The sequence below is a fragment of the Myiozetetes cayanensis genome, unplaced genomic scaffold (assembly GCF_022539395.1).
Source record: "Myiozetetes cayanensis isolate MyiCay16 unplaced genomic scaffold, myiCay2020 scf15, whole genome shotgun sequence".
In the NCBI taxonomy this organism is placed as follows: Eukaryota; Metazoa; Chordata; class Aves; order Passeriformes; family Tyrannidae; genus Myiozetetes; species Myiozetetes cayanensis.
This window is the reverse complement of record NW_026087159.1, coordinates 13908604-13936132: the sequence shown is the minus strand read 5'-3', so window position 1 is coordinate 13936132 and position 27529 is coordinate 13908604. Positions and strand designations below refer to the sequence as shown.

Genomic DNA, 27529 nt, shown 5'->3' with positions numbered 1-27529 from the left:
AGGGAGCCGCCCCTGAGGGGCCGGCCCGGTCATGGCGGAGCCGCCTGTGCCCAACCTGCAAGGTACCGCGGGGCGCGGGCTCTCCCCGCCCGGTACGCGCCGCCCGGCTGTGCGTCACGCCCCGCTCTCCCCCTGTGTTGCAGGGCTGGTGCGGGAGCTGCTGAGGGAGGAGGCGCCGTTGCGCATCGCGGCGCTCACCGAGGAGCTGTTCCTGGCGGCGCGGAGCCTGCCTGAGGAGGCCGGGGGGGCGGCGCAGGGAGAGCCCCCCGCTCCGGGCCCGCCTGAGGGAGCGGCGGGTGCGTGTGCCTCGCCCCCCGCGGGCCTCGCCCAGGTTGGTGCTGCGGCTCTGCCAACACCCGCTGCTGCTGCTGCCGCTGCCGCCCATCGCCACCACCCGGCAGCGAAGATCAGTGCTCGGCACTGCACAAAACAGCTCTTCCTTGAGTCGTGGAAGCCCAAAATAAAGTGGGGAGTGTGGATCCTAAATGTAAAAGTGTGTGCCAATGACGCCCCTGGGATGCTGTGTCCGGCTCGAGGGTCCCCAACACGGGAAGGACACAGGAAGGACCTGCTGGAGCGGGTCCAGAGGAGGCCACCAGGATGATCAGAGGGGTGGAACACCCCTCCTGGGAGGACAGGCTGAGGGTTGGGGTGGTTCAGCCTGCAGAAGGCTCTGGGGAGTCCTTAAAGCCCTTTCCAGTACCCAAAGGGGTGCCCAGAGCGTTGGAGAGGGACTTTGGACAAGGGAGTGGAGTGATAGGACAAGGGGGAATGGCTTTAAGCTGAAAGGGTAGATTTAGACTAGATATTAGGAAGAAATTCTTCTCTGTGAGGGTGGGGAGGCCCTGCCACAGGTTGCCCAAAGAAGCTGTGGCTGCCCCATCCCTGGAAGTGTCCAAGGCCAGGTTGGACAGGGCTTGAAGCACCCTGGGCTGGTGGAAGGTGTCCCTGCCCGTGGCAGTGGGGTTGGAACGAGATGGTCTTTAAGGTCTCTTCCCACCCAAACTGTTCTATGATGATAATGGGAAAAGTTATTGGTTACTGGTGATGTTGAGGGTTTTATTATTTCAAATTTCTAGTGGTATCTGACTGTCATTTCAAGGAAAAATGCAAGCAGAGAGCACTGATGCGTTAACAGTTTGGTATTGGATCAGAGGAGAGGTCCTTCTCATCTTGTGTGACAGCAGACACTTGAGGAAGAAGAAAACAAGCAAGCATGCTATTTTAACTGCCTGGTAAACCCAGTACATAAGATTAGAGTGGGAGGTACTAATTTTCAGGTGCTAATATCAGAAGGTTCCCAATGTAGGTATTTAAAGTAATTAGCTACTTAGTTTTCTTCTTGATGTGTAAAAGAGGTGAACCCTTACTGCAGATATTTCTCAAAGCTGATAAGATTCTTACAAGTCTTTTCCAATGCCTTCAGATCTTTCAACATCTGTTTAAAGTGTACATAATGTATTCTGGAGGCTGCCAGGGAATCAGTTGTATTTTGGACACGGCGATGTGAAATGGCACAAATTTTTTCTCTCTCTCTGAGTGTTTCTGAGAAATTTGCATCCCAGATGGATGGGGTGAGTGAGGTCATGTTTTGCTAAGTCTGGACTCCATAGAAACATTAATGGCCTTTGTTTAGGAACATATTCTAATGCATCTTAATTCCAGCACTTTTCCCTTACAGAATTCCCTTTAATGTAGAATTTCGAATTGAAGCCAAAGGCGCTGATGGGTGATGTGACATATATGTGCTGCTCGCCCTGTGATTTAACTAGTTGTCTTTAGTTTCAGGTCTTGTCAGCCTTGGATTTACAGAGTCATGTTGTTCTTTCTTACCTTGCTTCATCTTAGAGGTGCTCTCGTGTTTTCAGGGGTGAAATAGCCTTTGCAAGGCTACGCCTGATGAAATGTGCTTGTGACAAGACTATGTGTGCTTCCTGCCAGCTGGTGTGTACTTGAATGAGCCACAGTTTTAGGTGAAGAATTGCTGTGTGGTCCACTCAGCATGCCTGTTTTCAGGTCATTGTCCAGGATGTCCCTGTGGGATCACGTGACAGTTTTATGGAGAGCTCCCAACTTTGCCTGCAGCGCCAAAGGGAGTTGCACAAACACGGTCATTGCTGTGGGGATACGAAACACGGGAAAGGTTGTTCCTTTTCCAGTAGCAAATTTCAGTGGGACCCACGTGCAGGACAGAATTAAACCTCATGGAATTCTCCCCATCCAGGTGGAAGAGGCTGCAGTCAGCCTGTGGAACTGGGCAGTGGCCAAACACACGGGTGCTGTTGTCAACGATGAGCAAAAAGCCAAACGTACGTACGTCCTGTACCTTCCTAAACGTGCAGCACGGAAATGAACAGCTCTCTGCTGACAGGCACGTCTGTGGTGCTGTAGATTCGTTTGGGGCTTTGCAGATGGGGTGTAGAAAGAGGAGAGTGTACAGCTGGGCTTGTATGAACTGCTCAGGGAGGTGTAATTGTTACCTTCTCGTGGCTCACAATCAGTGCAGGCATTTTCATCACTCCTCATTTCGGTGCCAGAGCACAAGGGAGCTGTAATTGACCCTCTGATGCCGTGGTTCAAATCTCAAAATATGTGGAAATAACACGGATGTAAATTTTAGGCTGTTGGTCACTTAGTTTATATCGAGTGAGATTGTTTCATTAATGTAATCATCTCATCAACGTTTATATCCAGAAAAACTAAATCCTCTTTTTACTGACCTGCTTCAGCCAGGTACACAGATGGTGGGTTCTCTGGGTAGCCTGGAGCAGGGCTGGGGAAGAGGAGAAGTGAGCTTTTTGGTCTTTTCCTTCAACGTGTTCCTTCTGTGGTTCTGTGGGATTGCAGGATCAGGCCTACATTCTTTTCTTGAGGGATTACAGTCAAAATTATGTATAATCTGCATCACATTAATTGTATCACGTAAAGGGAAAAGGGTAAGTTTACACAAAATACGCTCTCAGAACACAGCTGAAGGGCCAGGGAGAGGCTGTTTTAAGTACATTAAGTGGTGTCTTTTCCATTCCTGATATATAAAGAAGGCCTGCAAATATTCTTGCTTTTTGCTTTGAAACTGTAAAGATTATTAAACTTCATTTCCTTACTTTGCTCGAGGCTACTTTGAGGCTCTCAAGACATGTTACTGTAAGCACCTGCAATGTAATTAAGTCTTTGAATACCGTGTATTTACCTTAAACTCTCTCAAAATTGTTTAATAGGTATTTTAATGAGAATAATTTTTTTTTCCCTTACCGTCTGAATAGCAATTTTAAAGCATCTTGGCTAAAATTCAGATTTCCTTTGACTCCCGAAGCTTTCAAATTGTTCTCTCTTTTAATGTCAAATGCCAAACATCCCTTCAGATATGGCAGAGCCTGACTTTTTTAAAAATAAAACCACCAAAACCCAAAGAAAAAGTGCCAAGGAAGCTGCTGAATGGCTGCCCTGTTTCCTTGCAGTGCGGTTCGTTGCTTGCAGACTGATCCGCCTTTGTGAGGGCCCCGACCCTGCCGAGGGAACCATCCGAAGGCAGATTTTGGTAAGGCTGATAATTGTGGGTGAGCAGTGAGGTACAGTTGAGCCCCCAGGGAAGGCTTCAAAGCTCATGATGCTTGTTTTGGAGCGGGAGCGAGATAGACGTGCAGTTCTGGAAGGGTGATTGGTGTTTTGGCAGGAGTGTTGCTGACTCTCATCACTTGAGGAAAGATAAGATTGATGATCCCCTTTTTTCCCTTCTAAGAGAACTGAAGTGGGACCTGTATTTTACCTTGCTGAGACAATGGAGTTAGGAGTGTCTGCTCAGCATCACATCTTTTCACAGGGTAAAATGTGTCATGAGCAGCACATTCATTTGTTTCAGTATCTTATAATATTGGCAAGGAGGGCACCATAAGTCTTCTGCTGCATCTAAGTGTTCAGGACTTCATTCAGAAGTGAGAGTTGCTGGTCAGAGACTGCAGAGCTGAAATACCCTTGTGCTGTGCTAGATACACCTCAACAAGATGAGATCTTATGTTGCCTTCCTTGAAAATGACTGCATTTTCACAAAGGACTTACCATGTTCTCCTTCAGATGTCTATGAAAACTGGGAAAGGATGGATAGACGTTGGAAAAGCTGACCTTGCTGATGGATTTCTAGAGAATGCCATGAGTGTAAGCTCTTTTCCAGTTTCAATTTCTTACACACACCCCCCCTCTTTGTAAGTTCCTTGGGTGATGCCTGTGCTTTGTTTTCCAGAACATAGAGAAGCTGTATGCAAAGCTACGCAAGGGGAGCGATGGTGAAGCAGATATTCAAGAGCACAGAGCTGATGTGGAGAACAACCTTTTCAAAGTACTCTCTTATCAAGCTGAATCAGTACGTGTTCCTCACAGTTTTCCTTACAAGTCACGAGAGGTATGGAGGGAAACTCTGCCCCAGTTATGAGATACCTGAATGCTTGGCACTGAAGACTTGCTGAGGGATATGTTTCCCTCACTGAGATGGAAGATAGCAGATCTCGTGCTTGCCTTCGGTGTTGCAATCGTTTAATGGTTTTTAATTTCCCCCGATTTATCGCAGTCATTTTTGCTGTGGTGGTTGTATCTTCCAGTTCGGATTTGTTGCTCTGTGATTTGGCTGGCAAGGCTGTTTGTGAAATAAACAGCTGCCTGTGTGACTCATAAATGTGTCAGTTCCAGCAGTGTCCTGTGCTTGGCTGAAGAAGAGGGGTAGGTGTGGAGCCTGGGTCCCCCAGGCTGAGCTCATGTCACACGTACACTTCTGCTGTGCTGTCACTTAGAACACTCCTCATACTGCATTTATATTTGCAGTTAGGCTGATGAAGGTGTGTGAAGGTGGCATTCCTGGCAGCACATAGCCAAGGTCCATACCTAACAAGTATTTACACTTGTACAAAGTCTTCTGCAATTTACAACTCTCATGACTCTGCAAACTCATGAACATCCTCGAAGCTGTTAATATTATATGCCATCAGAGATCCTGCTGTGCATGCATACCCTCTCTTCCCTGACATGCTGCTTTCCACATACCAAAGCTTTAACCAGTGGGAGAATCAGTACAAAAATTACAAAATCTGGAAATGTTGAGTTCCATGATGTTTGATGTTTTCTTTAAAGTCTTAACCTCTGGCATTGTACAGCGAGGTAAGAGTCGTGGTGATAGTTATTAAAAAAACAATATGAGAGAGGTCTGGAAAAGTGCTAAAGGTTTTCTAGGGCATAAACAAGACAAATTACAGTAATTCCAAGTATGTAATTTAGAAATTCTAAGCTTTGGGAGGAATTGTTGTGCCTGACTGAAGTGTCTGAGTACTTTATCAATGCTGTAGAGTATTAGAGACATAGGAGTGTTAATACCAGAAAATGTAGTTTCCTCCTTTTGTTGATCACACTGCTGACCCCAGTATCCATAAGGGCAGTGGTATCTCCAAAATTCTTAGAAGCTGCCCTAAACAGGCCAAAGCAGTGCCCAGCATTGTTAGTTTGGTCATGGAGGTAAAAAAGGAGAGGTGGTGTAAGATTTGCTGAAATGTTGTATCATCTTAACATCTGAATGATCCTGTCCCGTGCTTTTGGCCCTTGCACACTACCTGAGGACTGCAGTGATTTTTCTGGACGACTTCATCATCTGGCAATAAATATAGAAATACACAGAATTATTATAGCACTGTAAGGACAGATATCTAATCCCAAACCTTGCTTTACTGCATGTGAAAAACCCAAGTCCTATTTTAAAGAATCGGTCTTGTAATGCATTTTAAAGAGCAGTTGCACACTAACAGCCTGTTGGCTTGCTCTGCTGCTTTCCTAGGCGGTTGCTCAGGGGGATTTTCAGAAGGCAATGGTGTGTGTGCAGCGCTGCAAAGACATTGTGATGAAATTGCCAAAAGAAGTAAGTGAAATCATCCCTTCTCTATCATTCCAAACTTCAACAACCTGTTTTCTCTCTCTCTCTATTTTTTTTCTTGCTTCTCGTGGTTGAGAATTTGAAATGGAGTGATAAACTCTTCCTAAACAACGAGAAGACAAATCCATAAGCAAGGCAAAAAGAGTTCTGAATTGAATATGCCACCCACTCTTCTACAGAACCAGCTGCATTTTACATCTTGATCTTGTATCTTCATTTGTACCCATATGAACTTTTGTCTGGGGTCAGATGGGACAAGAGAAGAGCTGTTACTAAATTTTTGATGTGGGATTCTATCACTACCCTCAGTACTAACCTTACTTTTCATGAAACTGTAGAGGCTTCCCATTGCACATTGCATTGTTGGTTTTTTTTGTATTTCTTGTGACACAGATAAAGCAAACTATCATATGCAGACTGCTTCTTTGTTTGCAAAGATAAAAGTCTAATGTGTTTATATCAGAATAAACTTTCCCACATTTATTTTCTTTTGCTCACATGTTTCCCAGCATTTAGGAAACACTTTGTTCCTGTCTCTGTAGGCAATAGAAATGGAAGAGGCAGATGCAGAAAGGGAAATATGGGAAATACGGTAGAAGATTATTTGGGTTTTTAATCAGTTAAACTCCAACTGATTTTAAATTGGATTTTATGATCTGCAGGCCTTGTTTAAGTGCATCTGAGTGACTGAGGCAGTTGCAGGGCTCTAGCTTTGATTTGAATCATAAGAGCAGAGCTCCTTACTGTGAATTCTTGAAAATGCTCACTGGGGTCTTTGCATTCCTGCACCTCATTTCATGTGAACTGAATTTAATCCTTTCTGCCTGAGCTCCTTCATTAAACAATATTAAACTTCTCATGATAAATACTCTTCACAAACCAGGAGCGCTGATGCAGACAAGGGGAAGGCTTCTGATCGTGAAAGAGACAATTTACTTCTGGTTTAAAGAGAGAAACGAGAAACAGGAAAGAGCCAGTGATTGCTGGGTGAAACTTTTGGACTGCTGGGCAGGGGTCAGTCCTTAAATCTACCAGAGTCCCACTGAGAGCACCTGGAGAGCACCCCAAGGAAATCACGGTGTTCCAGTGATGTGTGGCACCCCAGACCAGCTGGAGAGGATGTGCAGCTTGTGCATCATCAGTAGCCTATGAACCAGTACTCAGTACAGTCAACTTTCTGTTCTGGAGAGAAAACATTCACAAGTGAACTTCTGAAAAATAAGGGGTTCACATCTGAGAGGGATCTTTTTTTTCTTTTCTTTTTTTTTTTTTTGGTGTTTGTGCTTACTGAGTCTGTGCTTTTGCAAAGAAATAATAAATTTGAAGCAAGATGTTGTGCTACCTTCCTCATTTTTGTCTGAGTCACTTGCAAGAAACATGATTTAGGCTTGGAAAAAAAAAGAAGTTACTGCAGAGACAAAATGGATGTAAATATTGGCAGCCTGTTAGCATATAAAATGACTTTTCTGTCTCTTCTTTGGATGACATATGACAGCTGCAAATAATTTCAAAGGAAAGACAAGTTGTTATGAGCAGATGTTGCCAGGGCTGATTGGTAAAGCAGAAAGCAACAGTGCTCTGAATAAGCAAGGGTTCAAAAATGGTTTTCTCCCAAAATTTTTAATGCAGATGATCTTTTTTTTAACCCCAGACAGACATGCTGGGGAGAAGCCTGTCATGGAAGAGGTAGAGTCCTCTTCACTTCAATATATTAAACTTTTTTTATAATTTTCAAAAATGAGGTTGTAACATTCCAGTTTTAAGTTGCATTGTTTACTTTACACAGTTCCAGTGCTTCCAGTGTGATTTATTGAACACATAATTCTGTGTTCCTCACGTGCTTCAAGAATCCTGCTGGTTTGCATGTCCTGGGCAGGTTTATGATGCTTCCCTTTCCCACACAATTATAGTTCCATTTTAGTCATGTTCGATATCCCCTTGCAAAAGGCCAGAAGTGGTAACTGTGGTTATTTCTTTGAAGTAAAATGCATTTTAAAGAACATGAGGCTGGAGTGCCGTAGATCTCATGATGTTTTACAAGAACATTATGGAAGCAGGAGTCTTTTATTGCAGACCTGTTACCTGTCAATCCTCTGTTACAATTTTGGAGTGGAAACCTATGAATGCAAGAGGTATGAAGAGAGCTCCTTCTGGCTCAGGTAATGTGCAAGGGCAAAGAAAATAAAATCCTGCTTTTGAGATGTAAAAATATATGTGGAGGAGAGGGGAGAGCAAGGGGAAGTAGAGGCCTAATTCAGAATGTGAGAATAAAAGATTTTAGTTGAAGCAAATTAGCTGAGCAGGTACTTTGTGATGGTCATAGTCTGTTGCCTAAAATTTATGTCTGCTTCCCACATCGATTTCCATGTCATTAGAATGAAATCTTTCCATGGTTCTTGTCAATTCTCTCCCTAATGCTTCTTTAAAAGAGATTATTTTCCTGAAGAGGCTGTTCCCAGTTCTTGTGCCATTCAATAAATGACAGTGGAGGGATTTGACAGCTTTGGAAGAGAGCAGATGAATTTTTCTGACCAGTTTTAGGTGGATCTGTTTTAAACAGCATTTGAATGTCTCATAAAGAGGGGCTTCGTGGGGAGCAAATCCTTGACTGATGAAAAACACAAAGGTCAAGGGGAAAAAGGAAACCTTAGAGATGGGCTGAGTAGGATCCAAATAGCTATTGTGGTACTACTTAGGGTGAGAAAAGGTGGGCTATCAGGAGGAGTATCCTCGTGCCACGGTCACAGCCTCAGCCTCAGCAAATTTGGGTTTATCTCTTCTTGTCCTTTTTCTTTTAAATTGAAGAAAATCAACGGCAGCATGTCAAATCCAAAAGAATTATGGTCACATATGTTGTCAAAGAGGATGTGTAGAAATGCTTAGAATTAATTACACATAGTGCTTTGAAGATAATGTTATGTTTTATTCTCGTGGAAAATTAAATACCAAGTCCTGATGGCAGAATTTGAGGGGGAAATAAAGCGTTGCAAAAGTGAAAATAATGATCCGGCAAAAGAGATGTGGCTCCATCTAGTGGGTTAAGACTTCTCTGGTCTGAGAATAAATTAAGATCAGGAAACGTTGCACCTATCAGAAGATTGACTGAATTTCTCTCTCTTATCCCATTTGATTCTAACTTTCACTTATCATTGACAGCCAGAGTTATGACATTGGGAAGATGGACATGAAATATTCTATTGGCAAAGAAATGCAGGTAAGAAACAGAGAAATATCTGCTTACAAACAGGAAGATTTTATTAAATTGACTCCAATGTATCATCTGCCTCTTGTGTGCCAAACCTGACCAGTGATTTCTTGGCCTCCTTTTCAGAGTTTGCTATGAAGTTTGGCAGAGTTGCAAGTTCAGTTGCTATGAGCATCAGTCACTGCTGAGTGCCCTTAAATCACATTTGAATCCACTATTTCACAGAAAGCAAATTGTAGAAAGTAAGGCTGAAGTAGCCCCTGAAAGGCCATCTCCTCTTCCCTTCCCCTTCTTTCAATACATCACCAGTTACATCTGTGCCATTTCTGATAGATGTTTGTCTGCCTCATTCAGAAGTTTATTAATCCTTTTACTCCCCACAGCGGATATGGAGATTTTAATCTCTTCCTCTCTATATGAATAATTCATGTATTTGAAAGCCATTATGATGTGTGTCTTTATCTTGTTTGGTTTTGTTTGTTTCTTTGTTTTTCTCTCAGTGAAGTGTGTCCCTCCTGCTCTTTTAATTTCTTCTTTCCTTCTGCTTTTTCCAGGTCTCTGATGTTCCTCACTGCCCTTCTGTTCTCTAAACTTTGTGTGATTCATGTCCTGCAGTGCTTTAAGGCTGGATATGTTTCAGAACTGAGCAATCATTTTATGTGCCTGATACCAGGCAGGCATTTTTTTGACTCAAAAAGTCACGACCTTAGAATTTAAGTCTCTTAATATTCCTGTGTATGTTCATGTGTGGCTCTTTCTTTCCTTTCCAGGCTAAAGTGCTGCGTTTGTTGGCCACAACCTATTTCGAGTGGGATTGCACTCTGCACCTTGACAGGGCTCTGAAAGCCATAAACTTGGCAAATCAGGTATAATGTGTTACTCTCTTTGTGGATTGCAATAGATGACACTCAGGCATTTATTAACATAACAATAAGGACTACATGAATCACTGGTGTGTAATCCTTGACAACAGATGGAGGTGTGTTTTCTTTACCTTTCCATGCTCCTAAGTTTTGGTGTTCCCAGCCCTTTTTGTGGAGGAATACTTCTCTGCATGTAGGTGTAGAGCTGTCTGATTGCCCCCTGTCTATGAACAGTGAGGTCCTTTGATGATGATGATGATGCCATGACTAAGATTTCTCTGACATTTTGTGTGAGTCGACACTGAGAGGCAGCCGGGACAGCCACAACCCTCCAGCTGGAACACAAAGAGCAGATTTATTTCTGTTTCCTCCTTAACTGGGGGATCCCCAAAGCCACACCCAGGCAGAGGCACAGGAGAGGGCAGAAAGGCAAATTTAACCTGGGGCCATGCCAGAGCATCCCAGGCCGTTCACACGGGCTTATCAGGCCTTATCACCTGCGAGGTCACTGGGGCCATTTACAGTCACCAGTCCTCTGCTTTGTGACCCCTTCCTCCCAACACCTGCATTCGTGATTTCATAAGCAGTGTGTATAAACCACCTGAGGTTTACACCAGTTAAAATGGATAAGCCCATACTGCTTTTTGAGGTCCCATCTGTACAAATATTTGAGCAAGCACCAGAGGTGTGTTTTGAAAGCTGTAGCCGTGCTCCATCAGTCTGATTTCAAACAATTAGCTCAGCTATTGCACTTCACTAGCACGACTTCATTTCTCCTGGAACCTGAAAAATGAGGTGCATAAGCCTACCAGCTACCCTGAGGGAATAGATCTTATATCTCTAAGCAGTCCTTGCAGTGAGGGCTCTTGACCTTGTACAAATTCTGTTTCCCATATAAAGACTTTAATTAATTTCGTGCTTCTGTCTGTTCAGGTTAGTGTAGAGGAAATCAAATTTGAAAAATTCCTGTTTGTCTTTGGTTGGTCGTTTAAAAATTTTTGTTATATACTTCATAAATAACAAGTTTTCAGTATAAAACTTTGTTTTAAATGAAAGCTCAGATTCATTTTTCCGCATGCTGTTAGAACTTTCAGATGCACGTGCTCATGAGATCAGGATAAAAGACAGTGTATTTTAGTCATTCAAATAACATGCTACTACAGTATATAAGCCCTTTGTCTTTTTTTTTGTTGTACTTATTATCACAAAACTTTTTGAGATGGAAAGTATTTTTATGATACTTTTTGATAAAGGTGAATTTTGATTTTTTATGGAAAACAGGAAGAAAATGTTTATTCTAGAGCCTGAAATGTGCAGTTTTAGTGAGAGCTGCATTATACAGTTTTCATTATTTCCAGTTGCTTCCATTGTTGTTCCCTCCTAAATTTCTTCTTTTTAGAAACTACTTTGAATTCTACTCATATTAATTCTAGAGTAATCCAGCCAATTCACACATAGGAAAGAAGGAAATATTTCTATCCTTGGGTATTGTTCAGCTTCTATTTAAAAGCATCAAAAATAGGCCACAGCAAAATGAGAGTCACACATCTCTTGTTTAGTTGTTCTCAGCGTCTTTTGGCAGTGTAAGATTAAATACTAAAGATGCACTTTGCAATTAAGAAGAAAATATTATGTAAACTGCCAACCTCTTGCTTCAGTCATTAAAATGGAACTGAAGAGTTCAGTGGGGAGAATGTGATTTCTTACTATTTCCCTGTGTTATGAATGTGCTGCACTCTCACAGGATCTGTGTTCTGCAGAGAGCTGTCCAAGTAATGGATTGTTTCTCACTGTGCAGGAGAATACACATCCAGCAGGGTTTTTCTTGAAAGTTAAAATTCTTCTGAAAAGTGGAGCGTCAGATGAAGAGATCAAAGCAGGTATCAAAACTCTGTTTAGGTTTCATAGTAAGGTCCTACTACTCCATATCCAAGAATGTTTAAAGGGAGGAGGATTAGAATTCCAGGGCTATCAGTCTGTCACCCTTCTGTGGTACTACATGAGCTGCACAGGGAAAGCCAAAACACAACAGACAGGTTTTATTCTTCCTTTTGGTTTAGATCTATTAGATTGTTGCTGTTTTTTTCCCCATTTTGTTTCTGTCTTTGAAAGAAGCTGTGAGAGCTAAATGGTAGTTTGAGTAGTTAAGTGTCAAAGTTAATTAAATAATCTCAAGTGCTTTGTGTTCTGTTTAGCTCTTGCAGAATTCCTGCACTTGGAGATGTCTTTGGACTTCTGTTTGAATACTGCCAAACTGCTGCTGGAGCACGGAAGGTAGGAAAGCATCACCAAACACGATGTTTGCAGTTTGTAGGTGTTCCTTTGTAAGCAAAGAACATCTTATTACACAAGTGATGCTTTATTTTAAATAAAAGCTCACTGAGGTGAAGTAAACAGTTTTGAGAGGGAGCCTGTCATTTCTAGAGCAGGTGATACTGATTATGACAGCAACAAAAACAGGGAGTGAAATAAGTTCAGTGGCAATCTGCAGTGCTGTAGCATTACTTTGGAATGATTAAGATTCCCTGTGTAGTTTTAATATGTCTGGAATTATTGGGTGAAATCATTTCTCTGAGCAACCCTCAGAATGAGTTTGGGGTGCTAGAATCGTTCTTGGGAGAAGCAGTAGAAGGATGAACAAGTTACTGCAAATTAAATAGAGGCATGAAATTTCCCCCTGTTGAATGCTCCCTCCTGATTACCTATGGATGTGCTTCTGTCTTGAAGCAAATGGGAGGAGTAAAGTCCCTTGTGAATATGGGGGAACAAGTAAGTGCTAATAGGAAGCTGCCACTGAATAGCTGAACTGTAATAAATTCCTACCTTGATTCATTCTGTCAGTGTGATTGAATGAGAAACACCCTGCATGGCATGAATATGTGAATAATGCCTAGAATGGAAAATTAACAGCTCTTCTGGTGCAGCCTCTTAAAAATGCATCTGTTTGAATAGGGAATCAGTTGGTCTTGATTTTCTGAAATCTGTTCCTGAGCGATTTGAATCTTCACCTGACCTTGGAAGAATTACCCTGCTCCACATCGAGTTCCTGTTGCAGAATAAGAGGGAGCTGCTTGCTAAGCAAAAGATTGAAGAAATTATTATAGGTCTGTATCCGCCTTTTGCTGCTGTTTACTGAAAGCTGGATGTGATTGGCTAAGGTCTTGAATTTTAATTTTCACCTTTTTTTTTCGCTTGTTCTCATCTTTCTTTCTCTTTGTGTCTGTTTTCCTTTATGTTTCTCTCAACTTCAGAGTGAACGACAGTCATGATAAAGCTCAGGGTTAAATTCGTTTGCTCCAGCAATTCCTCCTTCTTAGCTTGGACTGTGTGACTGATACATGTGGGGTTAGAAGCATTTACCCGAAGTTCTGTGTGATGTTAACACTTTGTCCATCCAGCCCAATGTAGTTTTTGTTTCTCAGGGTTTAAAACAGGTTGCATATCCTTGTTTGAGCAGCTGAATAGCAGTTTAGTTTTCATGTCCGTTGCACCTGTAGCACTGTAATATTTTTGGACTGTCAGATCTGCTGTAAACCAGATCCTGTTTCTCACAGCATCAAGCTGGGAGCAAGAGCCACATTTACATTGAAAATATTTTTCTCTTACCCAGGGTTTTTTTTTTCTGAGTTTTGGTTGGGTGGATGGGGTTTATTGTTTGATGGTTGGTTTTTTTTCAGGAACAAAAATGAAGCACTGGGTCCTGACTGAAAGTAGTGCTGTGTGCTATGGGACAGTCTTTCTCAGATAGTTCCTAGATGCTTCTCAGTGTGCTTGGTAAAGTTCTTGTAAAGTGATGATTTGCAGTATCTTTCCAGGTCATTATACTGGGAAACAGCTGTTGCCTGAAACCTTGAATCAGCTGCACATCATCTTGTGGGACAGAGCTGCCAAACATTATGAGGTTTGGGACCAACCAGTAATGTTCTTATTCAAATCAGTGAAAATGAAAAACTTTTTCTGACCTCTTTGATGGGTTTATTTTTGGTTAAAGTGCAAACTGTTACTAAGATCCTTGTTCCAGCTGGCACTGGTTTTATTTTCATCCATCTGGGTGCTGTTTTCCGTTACAAAATCGAGTTTCAGGTGGCCTCATCTCAAGGTTTGTGCATGGGGAGTTATGGTTAGAATTCCTTCTCCAGCTGGATCCCTGGGGCCCGCTGGGATTCATGCAAGGGTACCCAAAGAGCTGGCTGCTGTCACTGCAAGGCCTCTCTCAATGATTTTTGAATGGTCTTAGGGATCTGGAGGGGTCCCAGCTGACTGCAGGCTGGCAAATGTTATCCCAATTTTCAAGAAGGGCAAGAAGGACGACCCTGGAAACTACAGGCCTGTCAGTCTCACTTCAGTGCCTGGTAAAATTATGTAGATTATTCTGGGAGTTATTGAAAAACACCTGAAGGACAATGCAGTCATTGGTCACAGCCAGCACTGGTTCAGGAGGGGGAAGTCCTACTTGTCAAACTTAATTTCCTTTTAGGACAAGGTCACCCACCCAGTGGATCAGGGGAAGCCAGCTGATGTCATCTCTCTGCATTTCAGTAAAGCTTTGGCTACTTTCTCTCACAGTGTCTGGACAAATTAGAGGACTGGGCACTTACAAACTGTATGAAATGTAACAAAGGCAAGTGCCAGATTCTGCACCTGGATGTGCAACCTGGATGTACAGAGAGCTTGGGGAATGAGAGGCTGGAGAGCAGCACCGTGGAAAGGGACCTGGGGGTCCTGGTTGGTGGCAAATTGGACAGGAGCCAGCAGTGCCCTGGCAGCCAGGAGGGGCAACCTCATCCTGGGGGAAAAGTTACACTAGAATATACCTGACTCCTTCAGTCTTTCATTTTCTGTGACCTTTTTTTTACATAAAAACGGGGAGGACGTAGGCAGTTTAATCACCCACTAAGTTTGTGTCTGTTTGGTTGTTTTTGTTTTGGGTTTATATTTCCTAGGAGAAAAGCTATTCTGAAGCCCTTCACTGGTACAATTACTCTGTCAGCTTCTACACACCCAGGCAGATAGATCAGAACTTGGCCAAGCTGCAGAGGAACATGGCTTCTTGCTATTTTCATCTGAAACAAGTCGACAAGGTATATTTAATACGTATGTAGACATATTTATGCATTTATTTGCGTTGTTTTCATTTTGTAGCTGTGTCATCGGGACTAAATTTACATCTGCAGGGAAGTGCACCTGCTCTGCCTGCCCAGGCTTTCCTGGTTTGGGGGTGTTAAACCTCACAGTTCAAAGTGCCAGCAGGGAGTTTAATATTTCAGCATTCTCAGGGCTTCCCTTGCTTTCTGAATCTGTAGCTCTGATTTTGAGGAATTGGCTCTTTCCTTTCTGGTCATTGTCATCCTTCAGTGCCATCTTCTGGTCTCCCTTTCTTTCAAGGGAGGATGTTGCCAAACCAAACTCGTTGAGTAATTATATAAATATCAACAATGTAACCATAACATTTTTTCATATCTTTTTAGCTCTCTTCTGTTGCAAATTATGTACTACTAGTTTCATAATGTTTTTGTACAGATTTCCTTTAATCTTTTCTCTGACTAGGCTAAAGAGGCAGTTAGAGAAGCAGAGAGGTGTGATCCAAACAGCATCTTTACCAAATTCAGTGTCTATAAGATTGCAGTGATGGAGAACGACATTAATAAAGGTAAAAGCTGAAAGATAAAGGGTCCACTCTAAGGAGAAGAAGTGCCACATATGTTAGGAAATACTGAACAGATTTGGACTGTTCATCTTGAGAAAGACACTGCAGAGGGGAGGTAGAAGAAGGGTCTCTGAAGTCATTGAAACTGTCAGGCTGCAGATTGAAATTTTCAGAGTGGGTTGTTTTTTTGCACAGAGGTTGTGAGGTGCAGAATCCATTGCTGTATTTGATACTGTCTGGGTGGAGCCTCGGGCTAGGAAGTCTCTTATCTTCCCGTGGGCAGAAGGTGTGGTAGCAATTCAGGGTGAGAATCATTGTATGCTCACTGCTTTTCATATGCTTTTGTATCCATATGCAATATAACAAAAGGATACTGAGCTAAATGAACCTTGAGGGAACCATTATGACTGCTCTTAATTCCTCTGGACAAGTAAAGCCTGGAGTTATCACCAAAAAAATGAATTACTGAGATGACTTGCAGAATGACATATCTCTGTAGCCTCTTTCTTTTTTATAATGAGTTCTGCCATTTCATATTTTAATGAGAATCTTAGCTCAAGTAATGAAAATTGACAAACACACTCTCTACTTACTTTGAATACAGAGTAACACACAGATCTTTTTTTCCAGTGAGTTCTCTGCCAATTAATTCTCCTCTATACATCTTTTAATGAGAGCATAATTTGTTCACATAATATAGAGTGGGAACCACAGCACAGTGTGAACATGAAAGCAGTGGCACCCTTAGCATAAGCCAAGATGTGGGAGCTTGGAATGACGCCCAGACAGTGTATTAGAGAAAGTCTTCTGTCTTTGGTGACAAACAGTTATTTAGCAGAACAAAAATTAGGATGTGAGATGAGTATCACTTGTATGGCATCCTTAGTTCCTTAGATTAGTAGCTTGGAAAGCTTTTTGGCACCTCCCTGGGAAGAAATGCAGATCTGTGGAGAAGTGCTGGTATGGTCAGGTTTTCTTGTCTTGGTTTTTCTTCAAAAAAAAAAAAAAAAAAAAAAAAAAATGATAACCTTCCATAAGTCATTAAAACAGCAGAACTTTCCACCTTCCAGTTGCTTCCATAAAAAAATGTTGGTTCTTCCCTATGTGTCTTTCAGCTGTGGAGGCAGTGGTTGAGATGGGCAAGCTGGCAGAAAAGACATCACAAGGTGAAGACAAGCTGGGAGTGGATAAAAATACAGGCACTAACCTCTTGAGTTTGGCTGCCCAAATTGCATTAGAGGTAGAGCAGATAACGTTGCCTTTCCTTTGCTTTGCTGATATAAGTAGGACAGCTGTAACCTCTTTAACCTGGCCTACTTTTAATATCTCTCTGTATTCCATGGATTTCTCAGGATTTTGTGCTTCTGTGGCAAAGGTGTGTTGTGGAATGCAGAGTGCAAATTAATTTCATGTAGAGGGAAATGGTGTCTTTTAAAATTTCTGCAGAAAAAAAAGAAAGGATTGTGAGTTATAAATGCTGGCAGCTGGAAATCACAGGGTGTATTTCTGTAAGAGTTTCCTTAGCAAAATTTACCTCGTCTTCTGCCCCTGGGGTTTGATCCTGGACGTGAGGCGGGGGAGCCTGTGCACAAAACACACATCAGCCAGCAGTGAAAGAATGGAAGGCCCTTTGTCCCTCCTGTTTGCCTCTTGGTTGGTGACCTGAGTGGTGTCTGAGCTGGCTGATTGTATTTTAAGCTGTCAGGGCTTTGTCCACAGCCCTGTGAGGCATGAAAGCCTTCCCAGCCTGTGCTGGTCCCATTCTTGCCACGGGCTCTCTGTGCTCGGATCGTGTGATCTCTCCTTAGAGTTTTCTCTGCACTCTGAGGCAATTCTGTGCACAATCCTTTGTTCTTTTTCCTGCTCCTGGACTGTACAGACCTCTGCAATATGTTGTTGCTTTGGGGTTGGTTTGTTTTGTTGTTTGGGGGTTTTTTTATGTTGTTGTTGTTTTGGCTTGGTTGTTTTTTTGTAGTGACTGAGGTAGTGCAGTTTATACAAAACATCTTTTAATTTCTTTTCAGAATGACCAGCAAAGTGTGGCCATCAAAGCTTTGGAGTATTTGTCTGAACATTTACAAGACTACCAGCAATTATTTGCAGCCTTAAAGTGAGAATTCAATGTATTTACAAGGGAGGAGAAATTTTTCTTGTCTCTTTTTGAAAACTATTATAACCAGGAAGATGGAAGACTGCTTAGATGAAATATTTAGCAGTCTTTTTGGTGCTGCAGATGTACCTCAAGCCTCATCTCCTAGTACCAGCCAGCTTGTGTCCTCTGATGAAGTGGCATCTTCTTGAAATATTCCATCTTGTTTATAAAAACAAATATCGTGAGACAGATGTATTTATTCCAATATTTCCTTAAAGCCTTTGTTAAAGTAAATTTATTTTAAAGTACATTATTTACTTACCATTACATGATTGCTTACTATTACATGATTTAACAGTGATATACAAAGCAAGGCAGTGGAGTGGGAAGTAGCACAGTCTTATTCTCACTTTGACATTTTGAATTATTCTGTGAGTTCCAGGAAGAAAAGTGGGATCCCCTGTGGAAAATTAGGACAGAGTACACTGTTGAAAAAAAAAAAAAAATCTTGTTTCTTCATTGCTTTTTTTCCCCTCAGGTGTTTGGTTCGTCTGCTGTTATCGAAAGTCATGGCAGAAAAGGAAGAGAAAAGGTGAGTCCATCTGCAGAAACATTCTCCTGTTGTACAAATGGTGTGATGTTTTCTTGCTGGGCTTCTTTTCTTGCAGAACTAATCAAGAGATTATTTTTTATGCTTGCCCTAATGACATCACATAGGAACATGTTTTCTACTTGTATAACCTCTTCTTTAAGGATTTGCTCTTTGCCTTCCTCTCTAATGAATGCTTCAGGTTGTCAGGTGTTTTTAATGGAGGAGGTGAGCTAAGCAATCTCTGTAACTTTGACACTGGTGTGATGTCTTTCAGAAGTTCTGGGTGAGAGGAATGAATACATCCATGATTATGGATTGCATAATTGTGTCATCCAACATAAATAACGTGTTCTGGGTGGGAGAAAGCTAATCAGTGTTCTGAAACTTGATTTTTCCTCCTTTCTAGAGATGAAGATATCGATTCAATACTGAATTACTTGAACTTGGGTATGCTTTTGTTTAATTTACATTTTCTGGAGTTCTTCCATGTGTGAACATTTTATGATGTGATTAGGTCCATACCAACAAAATGTTTGGACTCCTTTATTTCAGTCCAAGTTCCCAACTTGTCACTGAAATCAATGAAAACTAAAACTGGACTCAGTGTTTTGCTATCAAAAACTTGCAGTTCTACTGCAAGTAGAAGAGAATGAAGAGCAGAATTAAATTAATTAGAAGGTTCCTAGAGGAAAGGCCTCAAACCTGCTCTTAAATTTAAAAGTCCTCACCTTCTTGTGGAATTAAGTAAAAGTTCTCTGCATAAGGCTTCAGTGTCAGTAAACTTTGAAGAGGCAGTACTTGTTGGCATCTTCTATAAAATGCTGTTTGAGGCACCTTTTGATGTTTTTTTTTATCAGGCTTACTGGTGAAAAAGGTGAGATTTAAGTTGTGAGAGTAAGTCTTCAGCAGGAATTACATGGGAGTTTTGGGAACCTGTTTTGTAGTGTAATGATTAGACTTGGAAATGTTTTTGAACATACAAGTGTTCTGAACAACACATTTTCTGCAGCTCACAAGAGACTTGCTGAGTCTTTCACAGAAGAGAAATTTTCAGGGGACATGAGGATCCTTGAAGCTCACTGGTTTAGAAAAGTTGGTAGGTTGTACTCTCAAAATCTAAACTGAATCTCTCCTCTACCTCCTCTTAGCCTGACCTTAAGGAAGAAAGAAGTGTTTAGAGAGGTAGTAGATTTATAAAACTTGTCACCTTTGGCAGTCACTGCCTTACCTGATTTTAAAGTTCTCCTGCTGCATTTTCTGTCTTCTGAAATTATCTGACATGATTCATGTTTTAAGCCAGTTATCAACACAAACACAAGGTCTGTTTGCCTGAAGGGGTGGATGATGAATTATTCCTTTCACCTCAGGAATTGTTGCACATGTCCATGGTGCAGCTCCTCACAGTTCACCACTTTTCTCTTAGTTACACCTTTGCCTTCAACTACAGTACAGTGTCTGAAATCTAAACAGCAAATATTACCCCACATAAAGTGTTTTCTAGTGGAAAATGCAGCTCCCACAGAGCTGTACTGAGCTTTATCCCAAGTGTTCTCTCTGGATCCTCATTTTACAGTCCTTGTGACGGTGTTTTGGTAAAGAATCAGCATGCTTGCTGTCTAGAAATAAAACCAGTTTTTCAGGCTCTTTCTTCTATCAGAGCAGACAGGAGAGAAAGCAGCTGAAATCAATACCAGAAGAAATCTGCTTTTGCACCCATCCTCCCAATGTAACCGTGCTCCAATGAGGAGGAGCAAAGAGGGGAGAGGAGCAGCAGAGGTCAAACACAGTGACAGGAGCACGAGTGGAATGTGTGGTGACCGTGACCTTCCCAAGGCAGCATTCTCACTCACAGAATAAACAAAGTGGAGACCACAAACCCATGTCCTAGTGGATAAATTAATGTGAGAGTTACTGTAGAAATCAAAGCATTTAATTGGGTCAGGTTCTCATACATAAATCATTTGATTGTCTTTAGATGCTCATCCATTTACTACTCAGAGCTGTGTGCTTAATTGCCCTCTACTTGACCTTGCTGGGGTAAAATGAAAAATGTTTCAGTGTGTTGTGGGTTTTTTTTTTTTCTTTTTATTTGTCTTGGGAATGTTCTTTAACACTTTCATTCATATGCTAGCTTAGTTTGCTGATAAAAGAAAATGCTTCTTCCAGTTCATGCTCCTGTGAGTAGGGTGTGTGCAGGTTGGATGTTTGGTTGTGATGGAATTACCAAGACAAAATTTGAAAGCGCGAACAAGCTATTTTAACACATCACTAATAACTGTATTTCTTACTGTTGTTAAATGAGCTGTCGGTGACATTTTGATTAAGGAATGGAATTGTAGAATGTGAACTGCTTATTGCTAGAGATTAGATAGGCACACGTGTAACAGTCAAGATTTTTATTCTAGTCTCTATTTTTTATTTCTTTGTTAGCTTGGAACTTAGCTGTGCAGTTCAAGGACAGCCCTGGAAAGATGAGGGGCTTTTTTGTACTGTCTTTCAAGGTACTTACTCTTGCTAATAGTGTCTCTAACTGAGGAATATTTTCATCTATCTGGTTCTTTTAGAAGTCACATTCATGTTTTGGGTGTCTCCATGGAGACTGCTTGTATGCTCTGAAGGAGATTGACCTGTAATACAAAATTAAAAAATGTGTGCATTGTTGTCATAATTTACATTCTATTGCTTAAAAATATAATGGGAAACTTAGACTTCAGTGAGAATTTTCTGAAATAAATGGTTTCTGATGTTTGGAAACTGTATCATTAATACAAAATGTTGAGCACTCCACTCCTAATCTCCATGCAGAACTTCTTACCAACACTGTCAGTTTTGCAGTGTTTGCAGAGAGGGAACTCCAGCTCTGCTTTACACTTTATATTTAAATAATCCTCCTGTGTAATTGCACAAGTAAAATTGCAATGTAACTATATACAACTCGTGACTGACTACAGAAAGTGTCACAGAGGAGAGTCAGCAGCCATCTGTTCACGAGCAGATTGCTTTATAAAGGTAAAATTCTCATTACCTTTTCCTATTTTTGGTGTCAGTTCTCCCAGTTTTGTCCCTCTGACAAAGCTGTTCTAATTGCTCAGAAGACGTGCCTGTTAATGGCAGCTGCAGTGGATCTGGAAATGGGGAGGCAGCAGGTGACACCTTCAGAACAGGTAGGGCCAGTTCTGGTAAATATTTCTCTATGTATTTTTTTTTTCTTTTTGGTTTTGAAGTCTTTGGTTTTTTTCACTCAGAACGGGATATTGAGAATGTAAGCAAGGGAATATTTCGTAGTTAATTAGAATGGATGCCCCTTTCCAGACAACTGTAAATGTTGGATTTGGTGGATTTGAACAGATTTATATCAGCAAAGGGTCATGGCAGTACCTTCTCTTAGATGAATTTCAATTTACTGTGTGTATTATGTGAGGAGTCTGCTGCTCAACACGGGCTGGTCAGACAATTACTGCTGGTGCTGAAAACCACTCTGATTGTGATAAAGCTCACAGTTTAGTTTTTGTTTCATGCATACATCTTTTGGTGGGGGGAGGGCTTTGTGCTCACTGTGCTAAGAAGATTAGAGAAAATGTCCAGTGGTTGTGAAGGAAGTAGTAAAGTCTGCTGTGGAGTGATTATAAAAGTTACTTCTGTGGAGAGCACTGCACAGTCTCACCAGCACTGTGTTATGCTTGGGAGCTAAAAACAGTTACACCCCATAGGAACATGTGTGGTCCCTTCTGGACCAGTGGAACCTTGTGAAGAGGCTTTGTCTGAGATGTGGAGCTCTGAAAAAGAGAAATAAAACAACCCCAAACCAGTAACTGGTACAGGTGATTTACTAACTAGGCTGATTCTTAATTTATTTTATGATGAGATAGAGAGGTGGTGTTTGCTGCGACATAATTGTTCCTTTTGCTTTTAAAACCCTGACAAGAAATAACTCCTGAAATTTTGTAAAACAGGTGGAGCTTTTTAGCCAGGCCCTTCAACATCTTCAGACGTGCAAGGAGATCTGGAAGGTGCTCAAATTAACAGGTAAGCTACGAAGTGGGGCTGCTCAGCACATGTAACTCTTAGAATTAGTCACTGTATTCCTCAAAAATGCAGGGTGTAGGGAGCTGCTGTCTCAGCTGAAGGGTGTGGAAGCAGATAGATGACAATATGCTAAAAGAACTGGCAAAGCCAGCCGCTGTTTTTTGTTTGTCACTGCAGGCATTTTATTGTTGAGGTGCTGTGAAGCGTGGAACAAGCTTTCAGGGGGAGGTTGGATTGATGGTTCTGGCTTAGATGTTAAGAAATTCCCAGCTTGTTTCTCTGGAGTGGAGTCACTCCTGCCCTGTTCTAGTGGTTTTATTGCCCTTTTCCCACATAAGGCATTCCAGAATGCAGAAGATCCCGGACCACACTTTGAAGTGCCAAAATCCATCCTCTGTTCCCTGACTATTCCTTGTCAGTTTAAATTAGATATTACTGGAGGCTGATGGGCGTTCAGCTGACATGCCAAGTGAGCCTAGCAGAGGCATGCTTCACTTTTATTTTTGTTTTATAGTAAACTACTTCCCTTCTAATTTGCCATCCTCAGAATCCCAAGGGGTTGATTATTTCAGGACAGGAACATAGTGGAATGTCTCCTGCAGACGTTTGTGGAGCAGCAGCCTGGTGCTTCCTTCACCTCTTCTCTACACCTTGGTGTTTGTGTCAGGTTTACCTGACACAGTTCTGCTGTTCTCCCACCCTTCTGCTGTGGTTAAGGATTTCCTGAGGGCTTTTCTACCAGAAAGGGGTCAAGTCCTGTAGAAGAATTTGAAGCAGATGGTAACTTCTTCTGTAAGCTGACCTGAGCTGGTGGCCTTCTGTTATGTCTCTTACCTGCCTGTGAAAATGCTCCCCTAGTACCTAGGAGGGTTGTATTAATGTGGCCAATTAGAGACAATTCAGATTATTTGGTGGGGGAGGGAAGGCACTGTGGCTTGGGAGGGTTATGCTTTGGACATGTGAAATGTTAAATCTTAATGGTTTTCCTGCCTGTTGGAAGCAAAATCTACACCTTATAATGCACCACGAGGCTTTGAGAAAATCCATCATTTCATCCAGCCTGTTCTGTGTCTTTTGCAGGAGATTTTGCTAAAGACCCAACAGACACATTGTTGCTGCTTTATGAATTTGAAGCCAGGTCCAAACTGAATGATCCATCACTTCACAACTTCATGGAGTCGGTTTGGGAGCAACCACAAATAGAGACCAAGACACTTGAAATCATTGCATGTAAGGGCTGCATTTGTGCTTTCCTGGTTCTTCAGGTCACAGGAAAAAGCTTTTGTTTCTCTTTCCTAACAGTTTGAGGTGATTATCATGCACTGCCCAACATGCAGAAAATGGGTCTATTGATATTCTGTCCTGAAGCAAAGATGCTTAGGATCTCAACAACGTCAGGCTTGGAGACACCAAACTGACATCCTGCTCCTGCCTCATTTTTCCATCCAGATTTTCATGTTCGAGGAGGCAAACAAAATTCTTGCTTTGGACAGCTCCCCCACCCCAGTATTTTTGGATTACTGCACTGCAGGTAAACAGCAGGGAGAGCACTTGTAAACTATGAAACCTGCTGTGCTTCTGCCTTGTCCTCACTGATGATGTGCATGGTAAGAAAGGTAGAGAAGCACTGCTTTGTGAGCAGCCCTGCTATTAAGCAAATCTCTTCTCAGTTGTCTATCCCAAGGGATCTGGCAACGTGCTGTAATTTATTTTAGTGACTTATGAGCTTAAAGTCTGACTTCAGTAAGTCCTTTTTTTTTTTTTTCTTCTTCTCTATTTTCTTGTACTTTTCAGCATTAGCAATGGAATCCCCAGCTCGGTATCCTGTGCTGTGTAAGAAAGCTCTCAGGAGTGCACTGAACCTTCACAGAAAGCAGACTGTCATTGATGCTGTGAAATTTAGGTTAGTGTTACCACACAGCTCTGCCACGAGCCTGTGACTGGCAGTGCTGGCAGGGAACTAAGCCTGCCATTTGAAAAAGGTGGGCTGTGGTTTCTGTGCAAGGCTCTACCTCTTGCTGGCCAAGCAGTGTCGCTCTGAGGGTCTCACAGACGTGTTAACTGCAGGTTGCTTGCTTGGCATGTTCTCTGGCACAGTCTTATTTGCAGTAAATAAATCTGTTGAGGAAGGAAAATGAAAATTGGATCTAGAAGAGGTTGTTTTTTGTGAGGAAGGTGTTCATTTCAGATGTCACTCTGCAGTAGTGAACTGGGTATTTCAAAGACAATGAAGTGAAGAGCAGTTCAGGGTTAAGAAAGCCCTGAGCTGAAGGTTAGGGATGTGATGCCACAGTACATGTGTGATTTATTTGGTGAGTACCTGGCTCTCTGACAGCTGTTCCTTATGCAGTCTGAAAGACACCCTGCTGTGTCTTCTTTCTCACTTGTGTCCCATGAAGGATTTTTTCCCTCCTTTCCAAGTTCCTTGCAGTAACCCCTGAGCAAAGGCAACTGTTAAATATTGCCTTTCTCACTTCACACTGAGGAAGACAGACCTGTTTTCAGGAGCCATGTCTTTGGTTCTGATTTTCTGAGGGCTTCCTTCTGTGTTAGAGACCAGCAATGAAAAATTAAGCCCTGCTTGCCTCTCTTGGCTCTGTTTTTGCACAGTTTGTTTGAGTGAGATCTGATACAGGAAAATGGGATGTTTCTGCCACAAGAGTGGGAGTGTAGGAAGCACCAAGGTAGACGTGTCTGTCTGACAATCCCAGAGCCATAGGACAGTGTGCTGCTGATACTGAAAAGCAGCTGTTTTGTGCACATGGCATTGAATGTTTCCTCCTTTGCTCTCTCTTTCAATTCTCAGCAAATGCTTACACAGCTTGATTAACATTTCTTTGCCGAGTGGATTAACAGACTTGGAGACCTCTGTCCTGCAGGAGGTGTGGGACTACTTTGAAGATGCTCTGAGTGTAGTCAGCAGCACAGTAAGTTGAACAGGAAGCCAAGAGATGGGAGATGATCTTGAGCACATTGGAAAAAAAAATTTTCATTAGACTGAGAATAATTAGTCAACTGAACATTATATGGTGTTACATGTGGAGACTTCTTCAGTAAAAGATACGCCAAAATTCCCTCAAAAGAAATGTCTCCTGGATATTTATGACTGCATTTCAAATTTCTCTGGGTTTTGTAAGGGTTTTTTAGAGATGTTTAAGGCCAAATTTTCAGTGGCTATTTTAGAAAAAACATCTTGAGCTATAGAAGATCTGTCTTTGCTCCTCTTGCTTTCTACATTCTTATGCTGAATATGTGTTTTAAATGCAGATTACTTTTTCAGATCAGTTTAAACCGCCTAAAATTTGGCTACCAGTCTTGCTTTTTTTCTAATCTCTTTTTTGTTAAATGTATTTGGGAACTTAACTGTGTTACTGTTTTTTTCTGAATTACCTAGAACTGGATCCCTGTGCTGCCAGTCCTTGTGGTGCCTCTTGCCTTGTTCTCTGTGAGGACAGGTGTATGGAGAGTAAAATCTTTATTTCAAAAAGCATTTCTTACCCAAGGAATTGCCCTTGCCTTAGGAGATAAAAACCCAGCTGCTTTCCCCCTCTAAAACTGGACTCCAACACACTCTTGACTTGCCAGTTTTAAAGTGAATTTTCTGTTTTCTGATGAGCTGCTGTTTCTGGTTTGCTACCCCAGAATGCTTACCCAGAGATGGAGATCCTTTGGTTGATGACCAGAGCCTGGAATACAGGAATATTTCAGTACACTGTGGGTAAATACAAGGAAGCTGAGCAGTGGTGTGGGCTGGGAATGCGTTTCCTCAATCACCTGGGATCCCTGAAGAAGAGCTATGAGGGCCATGTAAGTGCACACAGGGGGATCTGAGGAGGTGGGATTGGGTGCCTGGCCTGATTTTGAGATGTGGATCTGGGTGAATAAACCACTGGTGCTGATCTCTGCAGAGCCTGAGGAGCAGAATGGTACCTAAATATTTTTGGGGCAGCCTGATGCCAGAAGATTTTTTCAAAGTGAGGCCAGAAAAGTTTTGAAAGAGAAAAGAAACAGTAATGGAATGTCCTTCTATTGGAAGGATGATTTAAATGGATGGCTGGAAATAAACTTCTATTTGTGCCATGGGAGAACCCTTGTACCTTTGCCTGCTTTAACTGAAGTCAAGGTGCTGTACCAGCTTACTAAAATCAGCTGTTGTAGGAACACTTTCAAGCTTGGTTTCTGGTGTAATATGATCTCTTATAAATAGGGTTTAGGCTGATGTGAATGGAATCCTTAAAGCTCATCTTTTCAGGTGTAGCTTAGCCACTTCTGTGAGGGAGAAATTTCAGAGCCAGTACCTTTGTAGATGACACTTTGCAATGACACTTTTTTTTTCCAGTCTGTCACAAGTAAGCTCCTTTCTGCAGCTTTTGGCTGGTGCTCCTGTCTCGATTCTGTACAGCCTGGCTGGTGTCACCTTTCATTCTCTGATGCACAATCTGGGCAATCAAGGGTTGGCTGTAACTCTAATACCATTTTAAATACGTCAGTCAGGGCAGTAAGAGTTGAGATCACTCCCTCCCAACCTCAGCATCAACTCCCAACTCCTGTGATTTGGTGAATAGGTTTGTTCACTGATGTAAGACTCAGATACAAACTATGCTTTATGACACCTTTATTAGGTTGCACTGATTTAACTATTTTTTTTCTCAGCTATTGTATTTAAACCTGAGCCAAAATCAATCTGAAATTTCAGGTTTAGAAGCTCCCACCTATTCCCTTTGCTTCTGTTCCCTGTCACTTTGTTGTGTGTAGTTGAATGATCCAGCTTTGTCCATCCCTGCTGACAGCTGTGGTGCTTATATTCTGCAGATGATTGGTCTTTATAGTGAAGTCCTGGACAAACTGGACAGAGCAAAAGGATTTATTCCAAGTGAAGAATAATGAGAGCCACAACTGCAAAAAAAAGGGACAGCAGTCTCTCCTGGAAATATTCTGCTGAATGAAAGAGCCATTAGCTCTGCAAAGGCATGAGGTCCTGGGAGCAGTGGAAAAGAAACCAGGATCCCCCCTTCATGTTGGCAAAGAAGTTATGTACTTTTTTGGAAGTGTTTATTCAATAAATGTAATTGTTTCCCTCTAGGGAATAATTTTCATTCTCCTGAGCTATTTAACAGTTAGAAATAAATATTTAACAGTTAGAAATAAATATTTAACTTTTTCATGAGCTGCGTCTGCTGTTGTGTAACAGGCTGG

General features: G+C 41.9%; 1 protein-coding gene across 2 annotated transcripts; it reads left to right on the top strand.

Annotated features, from left to right (window-relative positions):
• Nucleotides 1-20: 20 nt before the first annotated feature.
• On the top strand, nucleotides 21-27529 carry TEX11 (testis expressed 11). Of its 2 annotated transcripts, XM_050310702.1 has the most exons (29): nucleotides 21-62; nucleotides 144-331; nucleotides 2225-2309; nucleotides 3459-3538; nucleotides 4072-4152; nucleotides 4238-4357; nucleotides 5813-5893; nucleotides 7982-8067; nucleotides 9065-9122; nucleotides 9884-9979; nucleotides 11775-11856; nucleotides 12172-12250; nucleotides 12929-13080; nucleotides 13792-13877; nucleotides 14920-15057; nucleotides 15524-15626; nucleotides 16739-16863; nucleotides 17648-17733; nucleotides 18254-18307; nucleotides 18714-18754; nucleotides 19317-19403; nucleotides 20738-20808; nucleotides 21355-21471; nucleotides 22261-22333; nucleotides 23414-23563; nucleotides 24128-24236; nucleotides 25140-25260; nucleotides 25976-26140; nucleotides 27146-27529. In XM_050310702.1, exons 1-29 carry the CDS (start codon nucleotides 32-34, stop codon nucleotides 27215-27217), a joined length of 2817 nt encoding a protein of 938 aa, XP_050166659.1. In that variant the 5' UTR covers nucleotides 21-31; the 3' UTR covers nucleotides 27218-27529. The 2 variants fall into 2 exon arrangements, with proteins under 2 accessions (XP_050166659.1, XP_050166658.1); XM_050310701.1 differs by having other exon boundaries at nucleotides 30-331.